The sequence below is a fragment of the Passer domesticus genome, unplaced genomic scaffold, assembly GCF_036417665.1.
Source record: "Passer domesticus isolate bPasDom1 unplaced genomic scaffold, bPasDom1.hap1 HAP1_SCAFFOLD_63, whole genome shotgun sequence".
Classification (NCBI taxonomy): domain Eukaryota; kingdom Metazoa; phylum Chordata; class Aves; order Passeriformes; family Passeridae; genus Passer; species Passer domesticus.
Genome location: NW_026990166.1, coordinates 675,973 through 700,000, shown reverse-complemented (window position 1 = coordinate 700,000; position 24,028 = coordinate 675,973). Strand labels below are relative to the sequence as shown.

At 49.6% G+C, this 24,028-nt stretch overlaps 2 protein-coding genes and 1 long non-coding RNA gene across 3 annotated transcripts in view; 1 reads left to right on the top strand and 2 right to left on the bottom strand.

The window, feature by feature from the left end:
• The window catches only part of LOC135293004 (uncharacterized), a 3,289-nt gene extending 843 nt beyond the window's left edge, over window positions 1-2,446 (bottom strand). Inside the window, exons 1-2 of the long non-coding RNA XR_010355148.1 lie at window positions 2,146-2,446; window positions 1,008-1,107 (exon numbers count right to left, since the gene is read on the bottom strand). This is a non-coding gene — a long non-coding RNA (uncharacterized LOC135293004). The remainder of the gene's footprint in view (window positions 1-1,007; window positions 1,108-2,145) is intronic.
• A 905-nt stretch (window positions 2,447-3,351) lies between these two features.
• LOC135293003 (centrosome-associated protein CEP250-like) lies at window positions 3,352-16,088 on the top strand. Its single transcript, XM_064407012.1, has 14 exons — window positions 3,352-3,357; window positions 5,299-5,402; window positions 6,338-6,476; window positions 6,627-6,820; window positions 8,166-8,293; window positions 8,492-8,661; window positions 9,477-9,548; window positions 9,879-10,001; window positions 10,280-10,405; window positions 10,981-11,122; window positions 13,288-13,351; window positions 14,163-14,211; window positions 15,450-15,559; window positions 16,064-16,088. Exons 1-14 carry the CDS (start codon window positions 3,352-3,354, stop codon window positions 16,086-16,088), a joined length of 1,452 nt encoding a protein of 483 aa, XP_064263082.1.
• Window positions 16,089-16,122: 34 nt separating this feature from the next.
• On the bottom strand, window positions 16,123-22,882 carry LOC135293009 (uncharacterized). The gene is made up of 2 exons (XM_064407016.1): window positions 20,783-22,882; window positions 16,123-18,122 (listed from the first exon to the last, which is right to left on the bottom strand). The coding sequence occupies exons 1-2, from the start codon at window positions 21,837-21,839 to the stop codon at window positions 17,971-17,973; spliced, it is 1,209 nt and encodes a 402-aa protein (XP_064263086.1). The 5' UTR covers window positions 21,840-22,882; the 3' UTR covers window positions 16,123-17,970.
• Between the last annotated feature and the right edge of the window lie 1,146 nt (window positions 22,883-24,028).

Here is a 24,028-nt window from a genome sequence, read left to right as displayed (position 1 = left end):
ATTTCCCACTCTCAGTCTAAGAATGCACTGTGTCATCTGCTGGAAATCTGTCCCTGCTCTATTTCCTCAGGGCTTTAGCCAAGTGTTAGAAATATGGTTAGTAATTTGTGGAAATAAAAGATGTATGAAATATATATGTGTAAAATAAACGGCCGGTACACATCTTCCCCAGGATGGCGAAACCATGGCAGATGGGCAGAGTGGCATCACCACATTTACATGCAAAATACAACCTGGGCTGCACAGGAGATGGGCATTCACAGAAGCATGCACCCAGTGATGCCCAAGCGATGATGGCCCAGACGAGGTACCTATCTGAGATGACCAAAGCCATCAACACCTTCCATCTGAATGCCAGATTCTGGGAATCGAGGAAACGTATTATTCTATTCCCAGACGAAGATTTTGTGCAGCCCGAGCCGAAGAATGAAACCAACTTGAATATGCAGAACTTAGAAGGAGAGAAAGAGACTCTGCCGCGGCAAAATCTTATAAGAACTGCTACCTTGGAGCAGCCAGTGTGGACAAGGAGAATTTGGTGCTAGCGAGACCAATCTCACGTCCACCCGGCTCACCTCCCGGGGGTGGTACGCTGTCCGATTGATTGGTGGCTGTCGGGAATGTATTACGGTCGCGAAATAAATTTTATTTTTAATTTTTTTATCAAAATTGGCTATTTTTCATTTTTTATTTATAACACAAGGAAATAAGGAATTGTCCATTTCAAAAAAACCTCATCATTTTTTTACACTACCTCCATCAGTAGCCTTTTTATCTGAAGCTTTAGACTTGTAGCTCCCTCCCTCTTGAAAGGACACAGAAGCCAATGCCACTGTTGACTGCTTGTGGTTCCTTGTCATGCCTCTGTGCACATTGCAACCATGTCACCAGCTCACAGAGGGGTCCCTGCACTGCCACCAGCACCATTTCTGGGGAGCTGGCAGTCACTCCAAGCAGCCCCACACCCACATCCCTGTAATGCTGCACTTGACCAAGAATACACTGACCCAGCTTGACAGAGCCATTGGTTCCGAGAAGGATGTTGCAGCTCTTCAGACCTCGGTGGATCATGTGGTTTGAGTGAAGAAAATCCAGTCCTCTCAGGCACTGAGAGAGAAAACAGAAACAGGAGAGCAAAACTAAGTGATGTGATTTCATCACAAAAGAAAGGAAACCGCTCTAAAAGATTCCCTTTCCCCAGGGGAATGGGGAGTAATGGCAGAAGACAGTGCCACTGAGAGGAAGAGCTTGCTGCTGCAACACTTGCAGAGCAGGACCTTTCTAAGGAAAGGCATGTCAGCTTTTGAAAGAGCAACAGCACCTGCTGTTGTAGACTGTCCCCTGCACACCAGCCAGGATGACTGCTGCTGCAGGGGATGTGCTCTCTCCAGACAAGGGTTTGCCAAGAAATAAAAAACCCCTGGGGTGTGAAGTGGATGACTTTTGGGTGGGAGTAATTAATTAATTAAAATGGGCCAGTTCAACACTATATGGCTATGAATTTGATATTCCTTCCTGGCTGCTATCAGCAAGCAACATTGTAGCTTTAAAACAAAACTTTCATTTCTTGCAAGCTCAGAAATGGACAAGTAGGAAAGAGCCAGCAACGTTGCTGCTATTGCTGCAGCAGACAGGGAAAACCAGAACTGGGCAGAATCCCATCCAGTGCTGGAAAAGGGCAGGAGATGTTGTGCAGAAGCCCCCTTGCTGGCTGGAGAAAGACAAAAAGAAGAGGGCTTCTCCTCCTGGCATACCAAAAGCACCTACAAGCCCCAGGATGCAAGTGAGCCACTCCAGTGTCTAAAGCACTTGGATGCACTGAGGGCAGGTTTGGCAGGGCAGCAGCCCTTGTGCTGAGCACTGTCATATGGGTATCTATGGAAATTCTTCAGTTCTCTTTCTTCAGATTTCTGAGATTGAAATTAGGAAATATCCACTCCTTTTTGTTGTTGTTGTTGTTGTTGTTGTTGTTGTTGTTGTTGTTGTTGTTGAAGTCATGGGAATTATTTTCTTTGGGCGTTTCTCTCTGGATTTTCTTTTGGCCGTCCTTGCTGGCCCTCTATACTCTTCTGTGTCTAGTCAAGGTGACAGCTCGCTCTGGAATTTTTAAATAGGACGAACATGAAATCTTCCTTTCTCACTCACCTCAGGAGCAGCTCCACTGAATACATGTTTTATGTGACCTGTAGTGGGCAGGGAAAATGAATCAGATGCTGTGAGAAAAGTTCCTGGCCTGGTGAATCCCACACAAGAGGTCAATCCAAACAGAGCTTATTTTCCCTTTCACAACATCCCTCCAGGAGACACATTTCATTCACAAAGCCACCAAGAGATCAGGACAATGTTCTTGCTTGTGCCTACACTTCAACCTCTTTAGTCAGCAAAAGAATACAAACACGATCAAGAAAATACAAATTCTTCTTTAACACTCAATATTCCTGTTCTAGTAAACATCAGAGTAGGAGTGTTCTGTAGGTCCCTGGTGGTTGTTCAGGAGGAGACCCACAGGTTCAGGAGGAGACCCATGCAGAAAATAACTAAAAGACAACTGGGCTTGCAAAGCAAATTCATTCCATTAGCTGCAGTAGCAAATAATACATACCAACCCCTGGATACCAAAAATCCGCTGAGTGGGAGAAGGAGCAGGAGCGTGGTGCTCGGTAGGAGGCACAGGTAGGCAGTGCACTTCCAGGACATCCCCTGGATCAAAACGGTGTGCATCTCATCCTTCTCACCCCTCCACCCCAGACCAGGCCTTCTATCTCCTGCTCAGGAGTGGGATTTTCCCAGTTACAGCATCAGCTCACACACGGCCGGCGTGTGAGATGAGGCCACCATGGCTCACCATACTCCATGACTCCCTGCCAACAAGGGCTCCATGATGCATTGTTCCCCTTTCAAGGCTGAACTGCCCACCCACTGACCAATACATTCTTTCTCTTTCAAGGGTCAAGTTCCCCCCTTTAAACAATACACTTTTCTTCATTGTCTTGTCAACCTGCTCAAACATGGATCAAATATGGCAGGACCTCGGATCTTGGGTTTCCTACTGTCAGGATGATCCAAGTGTCCCTTTTCCCTGCCCGATGGTCAAAGGAAGAGTCGGAATTCTTTGGCTCTGATTCCCAAGATGGTTCATTATCTAGTATCTAAAATATTTTCTCTCAGATTCACAGAGGTCTGATCTGCAGGTCTGTCAAGGGCACACTGCCCTGCCCTGAGGCAGTGCTATCTCTTGATACTAAAAACTACATGTACTTTATTTACAGTTATTTTCCAATACCTATCACCTATGTTAGACTGTCTACTTCTACTCTAAACCAATCCAAGAGTGCCAGCACAACCCAGAACATGGACGTTAGGAAGGAGAAAGAAGAAGGACAGGGAACACCCAAATTCCTCCATCTTGGGAATCCAAGCCCCTGTTCTAAAAATCCCAAAATTCTACTTTTCACCCTGTGACAACTACTATTATGCTACTTCAACTTCTGTGACTTGGGATTCTTCGTACAAGGTTGTTAATTTGCTCCATGGCTTAAGATCAAAATCCCAAGTGTCTTTGGCTTCCTGAACAGGATCTCCGAGCCCCTTGCCAGGGCTCGAGCCATCCAGGGCACCCAGAGGGATGTCCTGGGTTCTGACACTCCAACACGACTCCTGCTCCTGACATAGTCATTTAGGAAATATCTCAATCTTCAAATTCGCCTCTGCTAGTCAAGAGCCTCCTAAAAACACTACCTTCCCATTCAATGCATTCCAGCTATCTTTTTAGCAGGACCTCTCTCTTTATTCTCAAGGCTAAGATAGCCACTTGCACACATGAATCACTGCAATGGGGGAATACAGGGTTCAGCACTGCCCATTAAAGCTAAAGGAATTCACAAGACTAAGCCCTATTTGTTACACTTAACGCCTCTCCTTCCTTTTCTGGGAATCAAACACAAGCATTTCATTAATACACCCTGCAAGTGCTCTTGCTGAGTGACACCACATTGCTGTGTCAATAAAGCAGCTGGGACTCTGTCTCTTCACGCAAGGAAGGCCAATTCTTTATTCATATAACACATTTTTATACATTTTTCACAGCTCTCGTGTTCAATTCCAACTGCCTGGTAGTTTCCTTGACACACCATTCATTTCTTAGAATGTGTTTTTGTGTGTACATGCTAAGAGTTTCTCTTTTACTCAGGTGTTTCCATTTTTCCTCTGTGGACTCTCAGGGGACATATTTCTTGTTTATTACAGATGCAAACTGTTTTCTAACCACAACAGCTTGCTGTGTTAACTGCACTCATTCTTATGATTTTTCACATGGGAAGTTAGCTAGCTGCACATAGAAGACATAACAGGCCAGCTGGTAATTGAGCAGAGCAAGGCCTGATTTTATAAGGCCTTTCTTTCCTAATACCCCTACCTGTGTGCAACACATGGTGACTTTCTTTCAGAAATTAATCATGAAAACACAGATTGCCTACTGAAATTATTCTGCTCTTTTCCAAATCAGTTCACTACTCAAGTACAACTTCAGGCACATCCCCAATTCCCTCTCTCCCAGCAGCTCAGAGCAGCATTGCACAGCGCTTGCTGTGCTCCAGAGAGCACAAAGCAGGCTGGCCTGGTGGCCCTGAATATTTCTGCAGAACACTCTGCATTTCACACCTTTGCTGTGGCTCAGGGCAGAACTGCAGGCCTGCAGGCGCTTCCTGGCAGAGCTGTGGGAGGCACTGGCTCCTGCAGATGGGAGCTGCCAAGCTGTCAGTGCCTCAGGCTGGCCTGGCTTGCCCTGGCACAAGTGCCGTGCCTGAAGGACGCTGCCCTGTGCTCCAGCCTGCCCAGCAGCCCGGCTCCCTGCGCCGCTGCCCAGAGTGCTGCACACACTGCTGCCCTTTGCCAGGAGTCACAGGGCAGCCGGCACAAGAGTAGGAATCCTCAGCCAGGCCAGCGGCCCTGGGCTGCCCCTGGCCTTTCTCTGCTCCTGGGCAGACTCCAGACGGCCAATGCCTCCAGTCTGGGCTGTGCCCAGCACGGCTACGCTTCCCCTCGGGAGCAGCCAGCTGCCACCTGGGCTCTGAGAGCGGAGGATTCGCCCACTGCCAGGAAGAGGCACCCAGGGCCCGGCTGCTGCCTCCTGCAGCTCCAAGGGCCTCCTTCCAGCCTGCCTCTGCCCAGGCTCAGGCTGCTCCGGGCTCTGCCAGGCCTCTGCTGGGGCTGCACCCCGGCCAAGGCCGGGCCCGCTCTCACCTCACAGGCGCTGCCAGCTCTGCTTGTTTGTGCTTTTTCCCTGCCTATTCCTTGCAGGTCCCGCGAGGAGAGGATCTTGCCAGTCAGGACTCCCGGGCCCAGGCAGGAAAGGCGGAGCAGCAGGAGAGCACGGACGGAGTGCACGGCACCCAGGAGTTCAGGTGTGTGTTGAGCTTTCTCGCTTTCTCTGAGCAGGGCTGGGCATTGCTGGGCTTTAGGAGGCCCAGTGTCAAAGAACAAATTTGGCTTTCTCCTTGTTAGACTTGCTCAGCACAGACGGGGGAAGGCAGCCCAGGGCAGGTCTGGCTGCTGAGCAACCTAGAGCACAGCTGCCTCCTGGGACTCACTCCTTAAACCTTGACAAAAAGCATTCCAAACTAGACCAGAGTAAAAGCAAGGGAGGCTCAGGCTGGGCTTAAGGAGAGCAAAGCATTGACCTGGAAAGGCAGTCATGCAGCATAAGAAACATCTCAGAGAGCTTGTGCAGATTCCAGCCCTAGACATTCCGAAGCCCCAGCTGGATAGGGCCTTGAGCAGCCTGTCCAGATGCTGACCCCAAGTGCTTGGAACTGAAGCCTGGGCTAGAGGCTTCCTGGCATCTCTGCCAGCCTAACCCATCCTTTGATAATTGGATTGGAAAATCGTCCCCACCTCCTCCCCAAGCTATGGCTTGCAGGCTCTTTCCTTGTTTCACTAGTGAAAGCAAGAGTAATTGTGGCAGTACTCACCTAGACTTAGCAAGCATGTCTTAGCCAAAGAAGAACTTTTGCAAGTCCAGTATCCACTGTAATCAGAAAGGAGTGTAAGAGCTAGCAGGCAGGAAGCTGTAACTCAGCTGAGAGTACCTGAGCTTTCTGGAAGTGTTCTGTGGCTTCTGGAAGCTTGTTTGACTTCCTCAGTGGTGACTCCTTCACCTGCAGGAACAACAAAGAGAGATGCTAGTATAGGGAGGGAATTGCAACATTCTCTTGAAGTGGAAGTAGAGGGCTGTTGGAAGCCCCTGAGACTGCCTTGTGTGGGACATGGTATGCAGTCCTGGTCTTGCAAGGAGACTGTGTTGCAATTAAAGGCTTGTTTGTCTGTCTGCTTGCCGTAGGTGGAAGGAGTTGGCTGCATTTGAGAGAAAGCGCCACTCCTCACTGGAGAGGGCGTCTGAAGTGGCGGCACCGACAGCGGAGGAATGGCAGCCTCAGAGGGATCTGCTGAAGGAAGCGGTTCCTCTGGCTGTGCCAAAGGTATGCTCACCTTGTTCCTAGGCAGCACTTGTGGGAGAGGGATTTGTCCTAGCAAGACCCCCCCGAATGCTGCTTCTGGCAGCAAGCTGAGACCGAGCCTGTGTTGTTGTTGTTGTTCCTCTTGAAAAATGGTGCCCCCCCCACTCCCAGGTTTTCCGCCGGCAGCGGCCAGCCCACAGGGGCCTGGAGAAGCTACTGCAGGAGTTCTCCCGCCAAGGGCACACCCTGTCCCAGGTGTGCAGAGAGAAGGCAGTGCTGGGACAGGAGAACGCTGCCCTGGAAGCCCGACTGGCAGCCACGGAGCGGGACCTGCGAGGCCTTTCAGAGCAGCTGGCAGAGGCCAGGTAAAGGCAGGGAGGAGACCCTGGGTGGGACATTACTGAAGGTCTGTAGTTACAAAAGTGGTGAGCATTATGCCAGGATTTACTGCCTGCTGTGTGCTCTCCAGATGTTTCTTGGGCGGAGAAGCAAAGAGATACAAGCAAAAACGGAAGGATACTGTGATGTGAATATTACTTTTCTGCCAGCTCAAGCTCTCAAAGCTTTTTTTGGGTGCCTGCTTGGGACCCCTTGCACATTCCTGTGACAAGTGCAAAGCAAGCCAACTTGGCACTCAGTTGAGGACCAGGGACACTGTGCAGATGTTTGCTGAAACCAGAAGTTTCCCTCTGGTTTTGCTTTCTCCTTCAGTGCATCTGACCATCAGTCTTTGCTTGCCAAGCTGTTTGACATGGGGTTTTTGGAATTCAAGGCTCTTAGATGTGAATGTTGTGAGTAGGGTGCTGACGCTTCAGGTGAAGCTGGAGGGTCACGCTGAAAATCTTGAGAGCCTGCAGAGCTGACTCTTGTGAAGGATGGTGCAGAACCTAGAACTGCTTACAAACAGCAGCAGCAGCAGAAGGGAAAGGTCTTGTGACTTCTTGACAGTGTCTGGGGATTCTTGCTGCACACTGATTCTTGCCCACTTGTCCAGTCACCTCTGTAACCTGTCAAGGATCTTTTTGGCTGATCCTTCTTCCTTTTTAAAGAGTGCCCAGATATTTGGGCACTGCAGCTTAGTTAGCCAAAAATAAAGGTAGCAAGTGGTCTTGTTCATCTATTCCAGTAATTTAATTTGCAAGATATCTGTCCCTCCTCCTAGAGAGTTCTTGTGCAGATAGAAACCTACTTCTGGTTTCCTACTCATGCTGCCAGAAGCCAGAGGTTTTGCTATATGGTTTGGTGAATTCCCTTAGTCCCTTTTACTTAGAGAGTGCCTGGCCAACAAAGTACCTATACGTCCACTATGAATGGCATGAAGCATTGAGGAGTCAGCCAGGAGAGCCCTGTTCTGTCCTGCACCTGCAGAGTGACTTGGAAGTGCTGATGAGCTCAGGGCTGTGAGCAGAGGCTGGGCTTTTGTCCCTTTGCAGATACTTGGTGGGCACACCCATGTGTGATAGGTCAGGCAACAGCAATTTCAGCTTTGGTTGCTGAGACCAAATGAGCTGGGCTAGGTCATGAGGAAAGGTTGCCCAGTCACGTGGAGGGGCCTGATTTGCTATGTAAAGTGGCAAAATAGTCCTGCTGTATCTGAGTTTCCATGCAAGCCATTTTGCGTACTAAGGTGTAGGGATCTTAAGGACATCTTACTGCAGAGGCTGCCCCTGTGTGCCAGGAGCAATTGCTCTTCATCTTCACGCCTTGTAGGTCAGAGAAGGAGAGCCTGCAAAGCAGCCTGCTGGAGGCACAGCAGCACATACGGGAGCTGGAGATGGCCAGGAGCCGTGTGGAAGCCCAAGTGCACAGGGCCAGGCAGGCCAAGGAGGCGATACTGGGTGAGAGCCTGGTGTGCTTTGTTTCTGCTGATGGCCCTGCCCCGTGCAGTGGCTGCCAAGGCAGCTCTGTGCCCAGGGCTTCTGAGCAATGAAGCAGCTGAGGGCAGGTCCCTCCTTGCCTGAAACTGGAAGGGCTTAAGGCCAGCAGATTCCTGTGCTTGTGCAGTGTCTGACTGCTGCCGTGTGTCATGTTTGCAGAGGATGTGAGGGGCCTTCGTCGTGAGCTGCTGGCTGTAAGAGCTCTCAGCCAGCAGCAATGTGAAGACATGGCTGAACAGCTCCGCTGGGCACAAGAGCAGTGGTGCAAGGCTCTGAGACTCTGGCAGTCTGCCCAGGAAGAGGAAAAAAGGAATCTCGTGCAAGAACTGGTAAGAAACAAGAGGCACCTGAAGATTTCAGGCGGGTTTGGTGGGCTGTCTCAGCAGAAGAGCAGCCTGAGTATGTGACATGGCCGCAAGCATCTGCTGTAGGCCAGACGTTGCTGGGCCAGGCAGCAGGGGCCTTCAAGGGCTCATACTTGAAGGCCTGTGAAGAGCCAGAGGACAATGCTGGGACAGAATATGCATGCACAGGTTGAGGATGGGCATCAGCCAAGTTCCCCAGGAGGCTGGGTGGTCGCCACCCAAAGCATGGCAGCGAAGGGGCAGGATCTTGCCCACAGCCTTGTGCCATGCAGCAGGCGGCTGCTGACCTTGCTGCCAACTGCAGTCCCAGCAACTGGCTTCCTTGCTTTCTGTCCTCCCATGGTGGACAGATGTCTTTGGGCCTGAATCATATGCAAGAGGCCCCGTGTTGCTGGTATTTCAGCTGGTGGCCTGCCTTGTGACTGGATCATTGAGGCGCTGGCCTCATCCTCATCCTGCAGTCCATGTGCAGCTCTTCCTTGATGAAAGGGCAGGGGCAATGTGAGCACAGAGCCTCTGAGAACAGGCAGAAATGCTGAGGAGAGAGGGGCCAGAAAACAGGCAGCCATGAGAGCAGGGAAGGAAGGTGGCATCTCCTTCCTTCCAGCTGCTGACACTCCCTCTACATTTTGGGTTAGAACAGCATTGCTGGAGGGCACAAAGTCATGACTCATGTGCACTTTCCAGGTGGGGGGGTTGGTGGAGGGATGAAGCTTCCATCTCTTTCTATGGGGAGCATTGCTTGGACTTCATCAGGAATTGTCTGTTCCACTCATCAGGAGAGACAACTGGAAGAGCAGCATGTGGAGACACGGAAGCAGCTGGAGGAACGGGCAAACTTCCTGGCAGAGGTACAGAGGGAGCAGGAGAAAAGGCTGCTTGAGATGAAGGGGGAAATTGCCCTCATGCAAGCTGAACAAGAAAAGCTACTAAGCAGCGGCAGTCAAGAGGCACAGAGTGTGGAAAGAGAGTTTGTGTGCTGTTTTGGACTCCTCTGGGCTCCTTATGGGCACTGCTTCCCTGGGCACTTTCTGTCTGGGTGGCATTGTCTCTCAGCTGGCCCCATAGAAATACGAGCATGAGAACAAAATGCTTTTGGAAAGCGAGAGCACATCAGTTTTGGTTGCCACACAAGTGGAGTGTGGGAAGTTTAAAGCCATCTTCTCTTCCTTTGTGTGCAGGTGCTGCAGGAAGAGCAGCGTCAGAAGGCTGCTGTCATCCACAAGGTGTACCAGCTGCAGAGAGAGCTGAAGCAAAGTGAGCAGCTGAGGCAGAGGCTGAATGAGCAGTGGCAGAACGGGCAGGTGAGCCTGAGTAGGCAGGCAGCAGAGGGAAGGGCAGTGATGGGGGCAGGAACTGGAGATCTGAGGAAGGGGAGGCAAGGACTACTGCAGGCCCTGGAAGCACAGAGCCTGGCAGGCTCCAGTGCTGAGCAGCAGGAAAAAGAGCTGGGATGCAAGGGTTAGAGCTGGGTAGAGAAGCAGAAAGAAGTGGCTGAATAGAAGTGCTTTAGAGACTGGAAAAGAGGAAACCTGAGTGTGATAGCAGGTGCCAGTAAGATTTCTCTTGATGGAATATCAAGGTCATGCTGCAGGCTGAGCTGCAGGAAGCTGAGAGGAAGATGAGGGCAATGGAGAAGAGGCACCAAGAGGAAATGGAAAGGATGCACAAGGTCCTGCTGCAGTGCAGGCTGGCTGAAGAAAAGCAGGTGAGTGAAAGAGCAGGAGGCACTGCAGTCCTGCAAGAAGTGGTCTCTGCCCTTGCTGCCTTTCCCCTGCAGAGCAGCAGTGGATGGGGGCAGTGTCTCTGACTGCTGTGCTCTGTGGGCTCCATGGCAGCTGGACAGAAGGACACTTCCTGGGCTGCTGAATCTCAGCTGCTGCCCTGGGCAGCAGGGCTAGTGCTGTGGCCAGTGGGCCAGCAATCCTGTGAATGTATTTCTGCTGGCCTCTTAGTGCTCCCTTTGTTTTTTGAGGGGCTTGTTCAGGTGAGCATGGTGACCCACACAGATTCTGAGCAAGTTGTCCCTGTCCATGGTGACTGCAGTCCTCAGAACGGGCTGAGGTCTAAAGTTGCTCTTTCCCTTTCACACTCTCCTCTACGGCTGGCTGTGACAAGCTGTAGTCTCTGGCTGCTTGTGTGGGTTTGACTTGAGGAGGAAGAGTTGACAGCTCAGCCTGCAGCCTAGCACCAGTGCTGTTCCTAAGGGCTTGCCTTTGAAATGCTCTGTCTGGGACATCTCTGCCAAGCACCTTTCTGACACAAACAAATTTCTTCTCCCAGGTGGACGCAGGATCTGCCATTGAAGCTGCTGGTGCAGCAGCATCCTGCCAAGAAGCCTCCTCTCCACAGCCTGAAAACCAGAGCATGAGCAGCTCGGCCCACTCAAGCCAGGAGAGAGAGAAGCAGTTCCTGAAGCTGCTGAGTACGTCCTGGGGATTTCTTGTGTGACCGAGCAGTGTTTTATAGTGTGTGAGCCTCAGCATGGGCTGGAGCACATGTTCCTCCTGCCTTTGGTGTCAGACAGATATTGTGGATCTCTACAGAAGACAGTGTTGTGCTTGGGGGCAGCCAGGCAGCACTTTGAGGCATTCCTTTTGCCTTTGAGGGCAGCTGGGAGTGGGGGGGCTTTGCCTGAGCTTCCCTGTGCAGTGAAGACAAGAGCAGGGATTGTTTTGCAAGCAGCAGAAGGCTGCAACCCAGCCAATGACTCGGTGAAGGTGTGTGTGCTAGTCTGGCCAAACTGATGAGAACACTTGGCTTCCTGGATTCCCTTTAGACTCCTGACCTGTCACCAGTCATTGGAGACAAAATACTTCCCAGAACTTGATTGTCTGTGGGGCTGGTTTAATGCTGGTGTTGTTTTTATGACTGTTAGTACTTCTACTGTTCCTTCTACAGTTTGGGTTTGATAAGAATTCGACATTTGGGTTAGCCTGACCTTCTGGATGAGAACATCCGTTGATAGCACAAATAAGAGAGGAAGAGGTCTTTTCAATGTGCCCTAAAAGCTAAAATGTTACATTGTTAGAACAATCCTGAGGTATCAGAGAGGAAGAGTTGTTTTCAAAGTGCCCCAAAAGACGAAAACCACCACACTTTTTTTGACAATCCCTGTTTGATATTTTTGTTGTATGCCTAGGAAGATGCATCAAAGAGACACATCCATGTGGCATTTCCAGATAGAACTGCCCTGCAGGCAATTCTCAGGAGGAAGCCTGCAGCCCCTCTGCTGCATGTTCCTCCAGTACCAGGCACTTTGTCACTGCTAATGCCCAGCTGGTAAACACTCTTGGAATACTAAGCATTGGCCTCAATCCCTGCACAGATTCCTGCACTCGAGGAAAGCACACCAAGGCCTTGGTGACTCTGCAGTACAGATGAGTTGCTTCTTACAACTAGTAAGAGCTGCCAGTGCAGTGCTGTCAGAGACTAACGGGTCAGGCACAGAGCAGAGCCCAGTTTACTCAGTGTCTGCCATCAGCTGTTGGGACAAAAGGTGGATTGATTGACTCCTCCGTGGGTCTGAAGAGAAAGACAACCATGTTCTGCCTTGAGTGGGGTCAACAGCTTGTAACAGAGCTGGGTCTGCCTCTGGCTTCTTGACAGTGGCTGTCAGTGGCCGTTCGTGGGCTTTGCCAAGCTTTTTGTCATCCTGCCCTGCCACTGACAGCTGCTGTGCCTGCAGGGGCTGGAGCCTTCCTCAGCTGTGGGGTTGCAGCTGCCGCCCCGTTGCTGCAGCTTTGTCTGGGCTGGTGAGAGGATCAGCATCTCCTTTGTGCAGGTGTCTGTGTCACGGCAGCGCCTGAGGAGCGGCGCTGTCCTTGTGACCCGTCTGGGCTGTGCTCTTTGGGAAGATGGTGCACGTGGGTGCTGTTCAAGGGGCCAAGTCCAGTGCCCGTGGCTGCTGCAGCCCAGGATGAAGACCAGAACTTGTAGTTCTTCACTAAATGAGGAATGGGCAAAGTGGTCTTCAGAACTTAGCCTGCTCCTAAATAAAAAGGTTCTAATTCTTAGAGTCATTGTTCTTGGATGTAGCATGAGCTGCTGTTCTCTGAAAATGTCAAGGCATTCTTTAGGCAAACTGCTGAGAGGAAGGGAACATCCCCTCCTCTCCTGGAATTCACTTTGCAAGATTCTTTCTGCTCTGCAAAAAGCAGATGTTGATAAAAATTCATCCCAGATCCCAGGGTGCATTGAATCTTTGGAAGTATGTAATCTTGTGCTGAATCTCCCAAGAGAGTGTTTCTTCCCAAGAAAATGAAGGCTCCTGATTTTTCAGCCCTCCTTCCCATTTGTAGATGACAGCCGCTGGCCTTGGTGCCTTCTGATTTCTGTCTGCTCTGATGGTTTTTCCATGGGCTTAGTTTCCCCTCAAGGCAACCCTGCAAAGGAGTGTGGGAGAATCAGACTCTGTGCAGAGCTGCCTGTTTTGCTGGGGCTGCTGTTGTTGTTGTTCTTGTTGATGTTATCGTTAGCTAAAAGACCACAAATTGCTCAGAGCCCCAGAGAGTGGAGCTGGGTTTCAGATCTCCTGCAAGCCCAATCTCTCTGTTTTGAACTTTGCTTCTTGCATTTTGTTTCTTTCAGGGTGTGTGGTGAGTGTGGAAGATCCAGAAAAGAAGTACACTGGATGGGAACATCTTGGCAGTGGGTGAGTGCAGCCAGGAGTACAGAACCACGGGCCAGGAGTTTTGGTGGTGCAATAGCATGTGGGGAGTCAGGCAAGCTGCAAGCATCTTCAGAGCCTGGCTCCAGATTGTCCCTGTCTCACTACTGAGGCAGTACAAGGCATCATCAAAGATGACTGGATGCTGACAATGTCTTGGCTGCCTCAAGGAGCAGGACCTGGAAGCCCTCCTGTCCCTCCAAGATGGGGCACCAGTTTGCCTATTTTCCCAGGAGACATGGTTTTGTATGATTCAAAGTAATATGGCCACACTCATGAAGGAAGGAAAACCTGAGAGAGCAGGTTTTGTGTGTTGTTTCCCACCAGACAGCTGTCAGATAACAGCTCTCAGTAGCATTTCTTAGTAGTATTTTTCTGGAAACAATATTCAGTGGTCAGGAAAATAAGAAAGGCTGTGTGGCATTGCCTGAGTTTGGCAGGTAGGATGAAAAGAGAGCAGTGAGAAGGCCCAGCAGCACTGTGTGTTTCATTGCCTGGAAAGGCACGCCACAGGCACAGACACAAGAAGAAAAAGGCAAAGAAAACCTCCCCACATGCATAAGCTAGTGTGTACATTGGAGATTTCTAGCAGCCCTTTTTCTTCCTGTGGGAGCCAGCTTTTCTCTTGGACACTCTGCATGGCAGAGGGCTGCTGGGCTGCTGTGCCCTTGGCTGAAGAGTAGACAAAGCCCAGTGTTTTAGAGCCACTGCAGGCAGCACAGAGCTCCTGCCTGGGCTGCCTTTTGCTCCTCAGCATTGAACAACTTCTCTGCTCTTGCCACTGTTCTGATTCTAGGGGCTTTGGAGCTGTTTATAAGGCCTTCGACACTGCCACAGGACAAGCGGTGAGTGCCCGTGCAGATCTTGCAGCTCTTGAGTGCTTTCCCTGTGATGTGATCTGTGGCCAGAGCTTTGGCCTGCCTGTCTTTGCTGCAGAGGCTGTTCTGCAGAAGCAGTCTGTCTAGAGGCAGGCTGCAAAATGCATTTGAGACAGACTTTGTCCTTCCTACCTACCTCAATGAATGCAAGGATGGCCGTGGTGTCTTTCAGAGGACACGCTAGCTTGGACTTACTGGATAAATGTGCTTAGATTAGCTGATGGCAAGAGCCATCATTCCAGCCCAATTCCTCTTAAGCCCAGGATCAGACACAGATATTTTGTTTTCTATCATGTGATTCAGTTGGAAAATACAATGCAAGCCCTTCAAAAAGGGAGATCTTGTCTGGAGCACAGTTTTGCCTTTGAGTCCTAGGGAACCCTTCACATACACACACACCTACACACACACAGAGAGACACGTGCACAGATGAATGAGAAGAAGTTGATGAAGAGCCTTAAATAATACAACCTTGTGTTGATCCTGTGTTCCACTAGAGAGATGCTCTCTGTTCTGACCAGGCATGGTGGTGTCTTGGAGAGTCTTGCTGCTCTTTGGGGCTAGAAGTTCCAAGTCCTGAATTCTCCTTTTTGACTCTCAGGAAATACATTCCATCTTCCTTGATAGTAAGGAATTAGAGAAGGTAGTTCCTTATCCAGCTGCAGAGCTGTGCTCAGGAACTGCACTTGGAGGGAGGTCTTGGAGGCGTCCGAAAGCCCCAAGCCCTGTGCTTAGAACCTGGGGCACATCCATAGTGTACCACAGAAAGGGGTATTCATTTTTAAACCCATTCAATAATTTCAATTCTAAAGATTGCTCTTCAAAGTTGCAAAAGCTAAACTTTGTGGAAGAAGTGTGGATGTGCTGGGATTGTAACTTTACTTTGAGTCACTTTGCAGTTCTTTTTTGGCAGCATTTTCCCCATCGTGTTTGTATGTGTTTACTCTGGCACACAATTGAATTGGCAGCCGTCTCTTCACAGGAGAAAAATTACTTTTGGCTTCCAAAGCGTGTGTAAATGATAATAGTAGTGCTAAACAAAGTCTGTTTGAGAAGTCTGTGGGTGCAGAGGGTGGTGTTAGCGCTTTGTGGTTGATGGTTTAGAGTCCCTTTTTTCCGAGGTGACAAGGCATCCGGGCCCGTGAGTGCCCGGAGAAAAAGGCTCTGGTCATGTCTGTCCCTAAGAGCTTTTGATGTCATTGTAGGTGGCTGTAAAGGAACTTTATCTCCAGCACCAGGGCTGTGAGGGAATATTAAAAGAAATCCTGCTCATGAGAGAAAATAAGAAAGCCAATATTGTCAGCTACTTAGAAAGGTAAGTAGTTCTGGTGATTTTCTGGGAATGTTCATTTCCATACTTGCAGGGCAAAGATTTAAAAGCTCTTTAGCCACTGGCAGAAAATGGATCTTTCAATGAACATCAATCCACTCCTGCACCAGGCATGGGAGGAGTTTGCATTCTGTCCCCATGAATGCTTCCTGACATAAACAGCTTGAAGATTGATCTCAGAAACCTGGCTCTCTTACTAAGCCAGCAGCCTGTATGTTCACTTGCTGCATGTGGTTTTGCTGGTTTGGGGCATGATTTTTTCCAAGTGTTGGAGGAGAAAGCATGCCAGAGATTATGTCCCTTGTGCTGTTCCCACTATTTTCCATAGCCTTGCATGCCAAAAGACTAGGCTAGGAGACACAAAATTTGCCAGGTCTGAAATTGTTTTGCTGTTTGTGACTGTCCTTTCTGCAAGGTTTTCCAAAGGGTGTTGGCAGTGCTGCACACCCACTTGCTGCCGGGGTCGGCTGTTGCTTGTCTCTGCCCCAGCACGGGAAAAAGTGGTTCTGGGTAGGCCGCGCTCTCGAAGAAGGAGTCTGGACTCTTGCTTTCGGTCTTCAGTCAAGTTTATTATTTCTTATCTACAAAGATTTTCTGTCTGTCCAGCCGAGGTCTGATCAGCAAGACAGCCAAAGGCACTCTCCCCCGCCCACGAGGCGGTTGTCTCTTTTATAATGAAAATTACGTATCCGATATTTACCTTTACTTCCCAATACTTTCTGCCCTTGTTGGCAAGTGTACTCTTTCTATGAACCAATCCACACATGCCAACATCATCCTGAACATGGATGCCAAGGAGAAGAAAGAAGAAGGACAGGGCACGCCCAAATTCCTCCATCTTGGGACTCCTGATCCATGTACAGAATTCTAGACCCCCCTGTACAATACATAAAACCCCCCTGTACAGTGCATTCTAACTTAAGTTCTAACAAGTGAATAACATCCCCTCTCTATTTAGACATGAAATTTTCTCATCTCCTCACCTTCAGGTGTCATTTCTTTAAAAGGATCAAAGTCAAGCCACCAGGTACTTTTGGCAACATTCCAGGGCCTCCGAGCCCCCCAAGGGTTGTCTCGGTAGCTCTGGACATCCGGAGTGATGTACTGAGCTCCCACATCTCCCCCTTCTGTTTGCACCAAAAGCACTCTCTTTACAACTCGACTCATGACACCCCGCACACATAAAAGAATGCATGGGATTACAATCAAGAGAACTATGAGAATCACCAAAATTTGAAACCCTATCTTTAAAATTTCTTTTCCCAAAGGTGAAAGATCAAAAAACTTTGCCATGTCCTCAATCCAAGATCCAGTGATCTCGCCAAGTTTCTTCACACTCTCCTCTATTTTTTCAATATTTTCATGAATTGACCTGGAATGGTCGGAGAGATTCATACAGCACATTCCTTCAAATTCTTTGCACCCATGGCCGTGAGCAAGCAAAAGATAATCGATTGCGGCTCTGTTTTGCAGAGTTGCCCGTCTTACACTGTTTATGTCTTGTAACATGTCACTCAGTGCAAGAGAGACTGATTGAGCATGCTTGCTCAGCCAACAACCCATACGATCCAATTGAGTCAAAGCAATTCCTGATGCTGCCTGAGGTGAGAAAATTGCTATCGCAATTCTCCTTGCCTTGCTCCAAGTGTAAACCCTGTCATCACAATTCTCATCGAAATACTGTAAAGATCTTTTTTCTTTATGTTTTTGTTCTCTCTGCATCTTTAAATCTGGCGTCAGCATTGAAATTCTTCCAATGCTGCATGGACCTCCCTTGGCATTCGCAGGAATACCATGCCAAATCCTGTCTCCACAAATCAAAAAGAATCCCCTTGGCAGTTGCACTGGGACTTGGAGTGACCCTTTGTCTGTCACCATGGTGTTGTTGCACCAGGCTGACGCATTTCTGTAGAATTCATGACTGGGAGTAACATCAATAGTTTTGTTTGGCTTTGCTGTACCTGAAACTTCCAATTTCATGCATACATTCATTGTCATGGACCCGAAAATCTCCAATTCCTGAGGTTCAGAAGAAGCCACAGGAAGAGAATGTGTCCAAGTATACCATTCATTCACAGGATCTTTAACGACCTGTGAGATCTCGATTGCAGTGTGTCCTGGAATTGGCCATTCACTCACTGGCAATCCAATCATGCATGCTGAAAATGGCCTCCCTGGTCTGGAGTGCGTCAGGCAAATGCTATCTAAATTTGCTGCTTGGGCTAAAGCTTCCCAAACATTTTTCTCTGGCTGATTGACTGGTAAATTTGCTTTGTTTTTCAAAACCATTGGCAATGAGACAAAACACATGAACATTGCAAAGTTCATCACCCCACCTTTCTGACTAAATATCACCATTTTCCACCCAAAGTTTTTCAGAAAACCCCCAAAGTCTTTTATTCTTTTGTTTCTTCTAGATTATTGCTTGTAGTTTGAGTCTCCTCCTCTGTCTGAGTACTTGTCTCTCTGTTTCCGGGATCTGTGTTCTTTTGTTCTTGCGTTCGAAATGGCTTCACGTGTCGTGCCGACACCCACTTCGGACCTTGCTCTGTGGAAACACAAGCGAAACCCTTGCCCCAAGTGATTAGTTTGAAAGGACCTTCTATCTGTCCTGATTCTGGGTTTCTGACCAAAACTAAAGGATTCTCCCTTAATCTTGCCTGTGAACTGTTTGAGAAATGTCTCAAGATTGGAGGATTGGGTTCTGAGGATGAACTATTTAGAAAATTCAACACATACAATGTGAAATGGGCATTGTCAACCTGTCTGCTTGAGCATTCCCCTCTGCTAAAAATCCTGGAAGTGTTTTGTGAGCTCTGATGTGTGTGATAAAATATTCATGTTCTCTATTTTCCAACAAAGTTTTCATGCTCACCAAATATGAATACAATACTTCATTGTTGGCCTCTTTCAAGAGTGAACCTTCCAAGCGTCTGACTACCCCCGCGACATATGCGGAATCCGTAATCAAATTGAGAGGTTGTTCAAACAACTGAAATGCTCAAGTGACTGCTGCCAATTCCACAATTTGTGGAGAACCCTGAATCATCCTCACATCCGAGTCCCATTTCCCTGTTTCTGAGTTCACCCATGTGATCATTGACTTGTGTGTCTTCCCTGAGCCATCAGTGAATACTGTGATCCCGTCCAGAGGTTCTTCACTTATTCTTGGCTTTGCTCTGTAACATATTTGTGACTGCAGCACTCTGTGTTGTGGAAAATGAATTGTGCAAGTTCCTGGGAAAGCTAACAATGCAATTATTAAATCTTTTGATTTCTGCATCGCCCATTTAAAATTATCTTTTTTCAATGGTACATGAATGATTGAAAATTCTCGTCTTGCCATTGTCAACAACCTTGTTCTCCCCTTGATGATGATTTGCGCCATCATTTCTAGATCTGTAAGAATTGTTTTTGAAGGCCTGTGTCACTGTCCTCTTGGTGGATTGTTTTTCTTTTTGATGATTGCAAGAATTTCATTCTGCTGTTGAAATATTTTGTCCAGCATCTCTTCTTTTGATCGTTTTCCCGAGTGTTCTCTCAGCTGGCTCTCCCATTCTCCTCTCAATTCATCTCTCACGATCGACGCAACATGCTGAGGCGTTCCCACCTTGCTGCATGCTTCCACCATCTCTGCCAAGGATGGTCTTCCTGGCATTGCAGTGATGACTCGTTGGCAATCCGGGTTGGCATTGCCGAATGCGAGACTTTCCAAGAGTGGTCGCTTCGCAGCTTCAATGGTCACCTGCCGATCCACCGCTTGCGTGAGTCGATCTATGAATGATGAATATGGTTCTGTGGGACCTTGCCTGATGGTTGAAAATGGGACATCTGGAACTCCTGCTGGAGCGATCTGCAAGATCGCTTTCCGCGCCGCCTCCTTGATGTCATTCAACACTCGCCTTGGAAGACGTACCGCTTGTTCTGCTGGATTGTCATCTGGAGGATCTCCTGCCAACTGTGCTTCAGTGAGGTTTGCGTTTGGCCCGCCTTGATAATTGTTCCTCAACTCTGTGAGATATCTTCGCCATCTTCTTTCCCAGATGAGATTCTGCGTGTCTGTGAGAATCATTGACACAAGGCTTCGAATATCAAATGGCGTCAGGTCATACATAGTAAATGTCCCCCTCAGGAGCTGTTTAAAGTATGGTGAATCCAGTCCATTGCGTTGAACAGCTCTCGCTAAGTCTTTGATCACATCGTGATTCAATCTTTCCCATCTTGGATTCTGCCCCTGCGCATCATATGTCACTGGCATTGTAAGATCTCCTGATCCTTGCAGCAAAGCTTCTTCTGTCAGTTCCTTTTTGACTTGTTTCCAATCCACCATTTTCATTGGTTGTTCCTCTTCTTCCTGTAGAAATTCTTTTGGCAATTGCATGCACAGTGGAGTCTTTGATGTCAGCAGTGATTGTTTTTCAAACAGTCTTTGACTCGAGGTCTTTGGCCTCGCTCCTGGACTTAAATAAGGAATTTGAAACTCTTGTGTCTGCATCCTTTCCATCGCATCAAATGATGGCATATATCCTCTTCTTGCTTCTGCTGCTGAAAACATCCATGCCGGAATTCCCTCTGATGCTGCGATTCGTATCACGTCTTCTTCTTGCCCTTGATCCTCGTATAATGTATCTTTAAGTTCTAACTGTGGTACTGTTTTCTTTAACGTTGCCTTCCCTTTATACGTTGTTGGAAAAAACTGCTGCATGGTTGCAGTCCTGCCACGAGATAACGTTGTGGCTCTGCCCTGCATTTCGGTCATCCCCCCACTGGGTTGCCTGGACAGGTGCGATGACGTCACGAGCTCGATCGGCTCCTCAGCCGTATCGATTGGCTGCAGCAGTTGTGTTTGTGGAACCTGAGCCTGCACGGATTTTGACTGAGCCAGCAATGGAGGTTGAACACCTGAGCACCGCCCTGAGATGGGAGTGGTCTGAACCACAGGGGTTGGGATCGAGGAAACTGGAACCGGAGAAGGGGTGGAGCCCCGGGATACGGAGCCCCGAGATCGGCCCCTCCTCGCCTGGGACGTCACCGAGGATCGGACCCACCCCCGACCGCGCTCCGCCCGCACTTTTCGCGTGTGCGCTTTTTCGGGAATGCTTTCCGTCTCCCCTGGACTGACGTCACTGTCTCCGCCCCGCTCCCCTTCTGATGTCTCCTCCCCAGTGTCTGTCCCCGACTCCTCCCTCTCTGATGCTGTGTCCACACCCCGTACCCGTGTGTACGATCCCTGCTTCGCCCGTGCCCGTGTTTGCTCCGCGATGCGAGCTGACCGCCGCGGTGCGACTTCCGGGTCCTGCGTCACCGCCGTGCGTCCCCTACGTCTACTTACGGGTGCTGCTCGGAGTTCCGCGGCTGCTCCGAGCTTGTTGCCCGCGTCTGACGTGGACGCTGTGATTTGGGAGCCCTTCCCGGATGTCCCGCGTGTCTCGCCCCCCGCGTGCGTCTTTGGCACGGCGCCCGCCAAGGCCGCCACCCCCGGTGTGGGTCCCCCAAAACCCGTGCCAAAACTCGTGTTCCCCACCGCTTCCGCGCCCCCCCCGCCGGTCGCTACCGCCGCCGTCGCCGCCACGCCGCCGCGAGAAAGCGTTTCCCCATCCCCCTTCAATCCCCCGCGGACCCCCCTTCCCGATTCTTCCGCCTCCCCCGCCCCTTCGTCCCCCGAGATTCGAAATTCAGGAACAATCGTCCCCGACCCCTCGATCTCGCTGGGTGAAGATCTTAGCTGTTCTGGGGTTGGGATTGTATTCGCGTCTGAATCGGAGCCTGAACCTCCCTCAGTTTCTGGGGTTTCAGGGCGTTTTGGAGGTCTCTTGGGACTTTGGGATGACAGGGCTGAAAGCAGTGCCTTTTCCCCTTGCTCCTCTCCCTCGGGAGCTGTCCCCCCCGGGCCAATTGGAACCAGAGCCAATCTCTGCACCGAGCCATGCTCTGTTTTCCCCGCCCTTGTGGGAGTTGTGGAACCTAATTCCCTGGCTGATCTCCGACACCTTGCAGAGATAGCCTCTAACATAATTCTCGCTGGAGATAACAGCTTGAAAGCCGTCTCTTCCTTTCTAGCAGCTAAAAAATATAAATGTCTGTTAACTTCTTGCCAAAAGCCCACCTCAAACAACACATGTGTTTCTGCAAACGGATAATTATATCTGACCCACAATAATAACTCTTTGAGCTCCTTTTTAGAAACCCCCTCTGCGTACGCTTCTGTCACGCCTTGTAAGGCTGACAATGTTTCTATTTGTTCCTGTGTGAGTGTGTTCCCCATGTTTCTTAATTTTGACCTTCTCACCGAATTTGTGTCGTCAGAGCAGTCTGGAGGCTCCCGGTTCCCGTCCAGCAGGTCACAGGAGATGGATTCAGAGGCGCCTTTCCGATTCTGATCCGGGCTGTTCTGATACGAGGTTTCTTCGGGAGAAGTGGAGTGCGGTGTTCTCTCTTTGGCTGCTGCTTCTTCAGACTCTTCTGGCTGCCTTCCCAAGGAGTTATCAGTGTTCTCCTGGGAATGAGTCCAGCTCCGGGAACTGCCCGCCTGGGAGCTGCCCGCTCGGGTGCTGCCCACCTGGGTGTTCTCTTTGCAGCTCACTCTTCGGCTCTCCGCTCGAGCTGTCGCTCTTCGTGCTCACCTTCGGGCCCCCCTTCGTGCCCACCCAGGGACGCCAGATGCCGGGGTCGGCTGTTGCTTGTCTCTGCCCCAGCACGGGAAAAAGTGGTTCTGGGTAGGCCGCGCTCTCGAAGAAGGAGTCTGGACTCTTGCTTTCGGTCTTCAGTCAAGTTTATTATTTCTTATCTACAAAGATTTTCTGTCTGTCCAGCCGAGGTCTGATCAGCAAGACAGCCAAAGGCACTCTCCCCCGCCCACGAGGCGGTTGTCTCTTTTATAATGAAAATTACGTATCCGATATTTACCTTTACTTCCCAATACTTTCTGCCCTTGTTGGCAAGTGTACTCTTTCTATGAACCAATCCACACATGCCAACATCATCCTGAACATGGATGCCAAGGAGAAGAAAGAAGAAGGACAGGGCACGCCCAAATTCCTCCATCTTGGGACTCCTGATCCATGTACAGAATCCTAGACCCCCCTGTACAATACATAAAACCCCCCTGTACAGTGCATTCTAACTTAAGTTCTAACAAGTGAATAACATCCCCTCTCTATTTAGACATGAAATTTTCTCATCTCCTCACCTTCAGGTGTCATTTCTTTAAAAGGATCAAAGTCAAGCCACCAGGTACTTTTGGCAACATTCCAGGGCCTCCGAGCCCCCCAAGGGTTGTCTCGGTAGCTCTGGACATCCGGAGTGATGTACTGAGCTCCCACAACTTGCCTTTAGTAAAAGCTGTGAAAACTGTGTCTCCTTGCTGCTGGAGGGAATGGTGCAATTTGTGTCTGAAGATGATGAAGCAGCTGCTGGGATGTGTCCACTTCCAGATTTCTCTTTTTCCTCACTAAACCTCCTTTTTCCCCTGCTTGCCACCTAAGCCGTCTCCTTTTCCATGGATGTGCCTTCCTCCTTTAGGTGGCACAGATGGCAGTCACTGGCTAGCCTAGGTGGAGTGTGTCTTCATTTGATTGCATCTTCATTTACCAGTGACCTGGAAACAAAACTCAGCTGTAGTCTTTTCTTCCCCACAGCAATTTAGCTGTGCATGTTCAGCTCCATGCTGTTGCTTTCCTCTTGCAGTTACCTTGTGGATAAGGCTGTCCTGCTGGTGTTGGAATATATGGATGGAGGCTCCTTAGCTGATGTGGTCACCGTGAGAAGGATGGCTGTAGGACACATAGCAACAGTGTGTCGGGAGGTAAGGGGTCCTGCTTGTGCTTGGCATGGTTTGGACATGGCTCGTCCTTTGAAAGCACTGCAAAGTGAGTGATTCCATGTTCAGAGCTTTCTTTCTTTGTTGCTCTTCTGCTTCAGAGAAGAAAGAGCATCTGGACTGAACTGCCTGCCAGTGTCCCTGCCCTTCCTGTACTCTGTTCTTCACTCTTATCCACCATCATTGAACTCTCTATCTCTTTTTCCTTTTTATTTTCTGTTCTGCACTTTGCCTCCCACAAGCCTTTGCCCAGAGCCTTTCTGCACTGCCTTCTTTGCCTGTAAGTGCAAAGGTGCTGCTGTGAGAGTTTTAAACCAGAGGCCAAGCCAAAGAGAGACTCATCTGTCACAGGTCTCCACTCCAAAGGATGGCATGGCACCCAGCATGGTGCTTGCTGCTGCAAACTGACAAAAGAGCTACTTCCAAGTCTGCTGTCAAGGCAGCCATAGAACCCTTGTCCTCCAGTCTCCTGCCCGACAGTGATCCCCTTGGTATCCAAGGCAGGGACGTTTTCCTCTTTTGGCAAACCATTGTTTGTCGTCCAGACGGGGAGAGCGCATCCGCTGCAGCAGTGCTCATTCTGGCTGGCTTTGCAGGGGACAGTCTGGAGCAACGACTGACTGATGCTTCCCCCT

Bases quoted from the DNA above. Each gene is read 5' to 3' on its own strand.
- LOC135293009 (XM_064407016.1), bottom strand. From the start codon at position 21,839: ATGGGGAACACACTCACACAGGAACAAATAGAAACATTGTCAGCCTTA. The intron at 18,123-20,782 runs GTGTGGACACAG...GTGTTTCCACAG, and splicing joins ATCGTACACACGGGTACGGG to AGCAAGGTCCGAAGTGGGTG.
- LOC135293003 (XM_064407012.1), top strand. The intron at 8,662-9,476 runs GTAAGAAACAAG...TCCACTCATCAG, and splicing joins GGAATCTCGTGCAAGAACTG to GAGAGACAACTGGAAGAGCA. The intron at 13,352-14,162 runs GTGAGTGCAGCC...TTCTGATTCTAG, and splicing joins TGGGAACATCTTGGCAGTGG to GGGCTTTGGAGCTGTTTATA.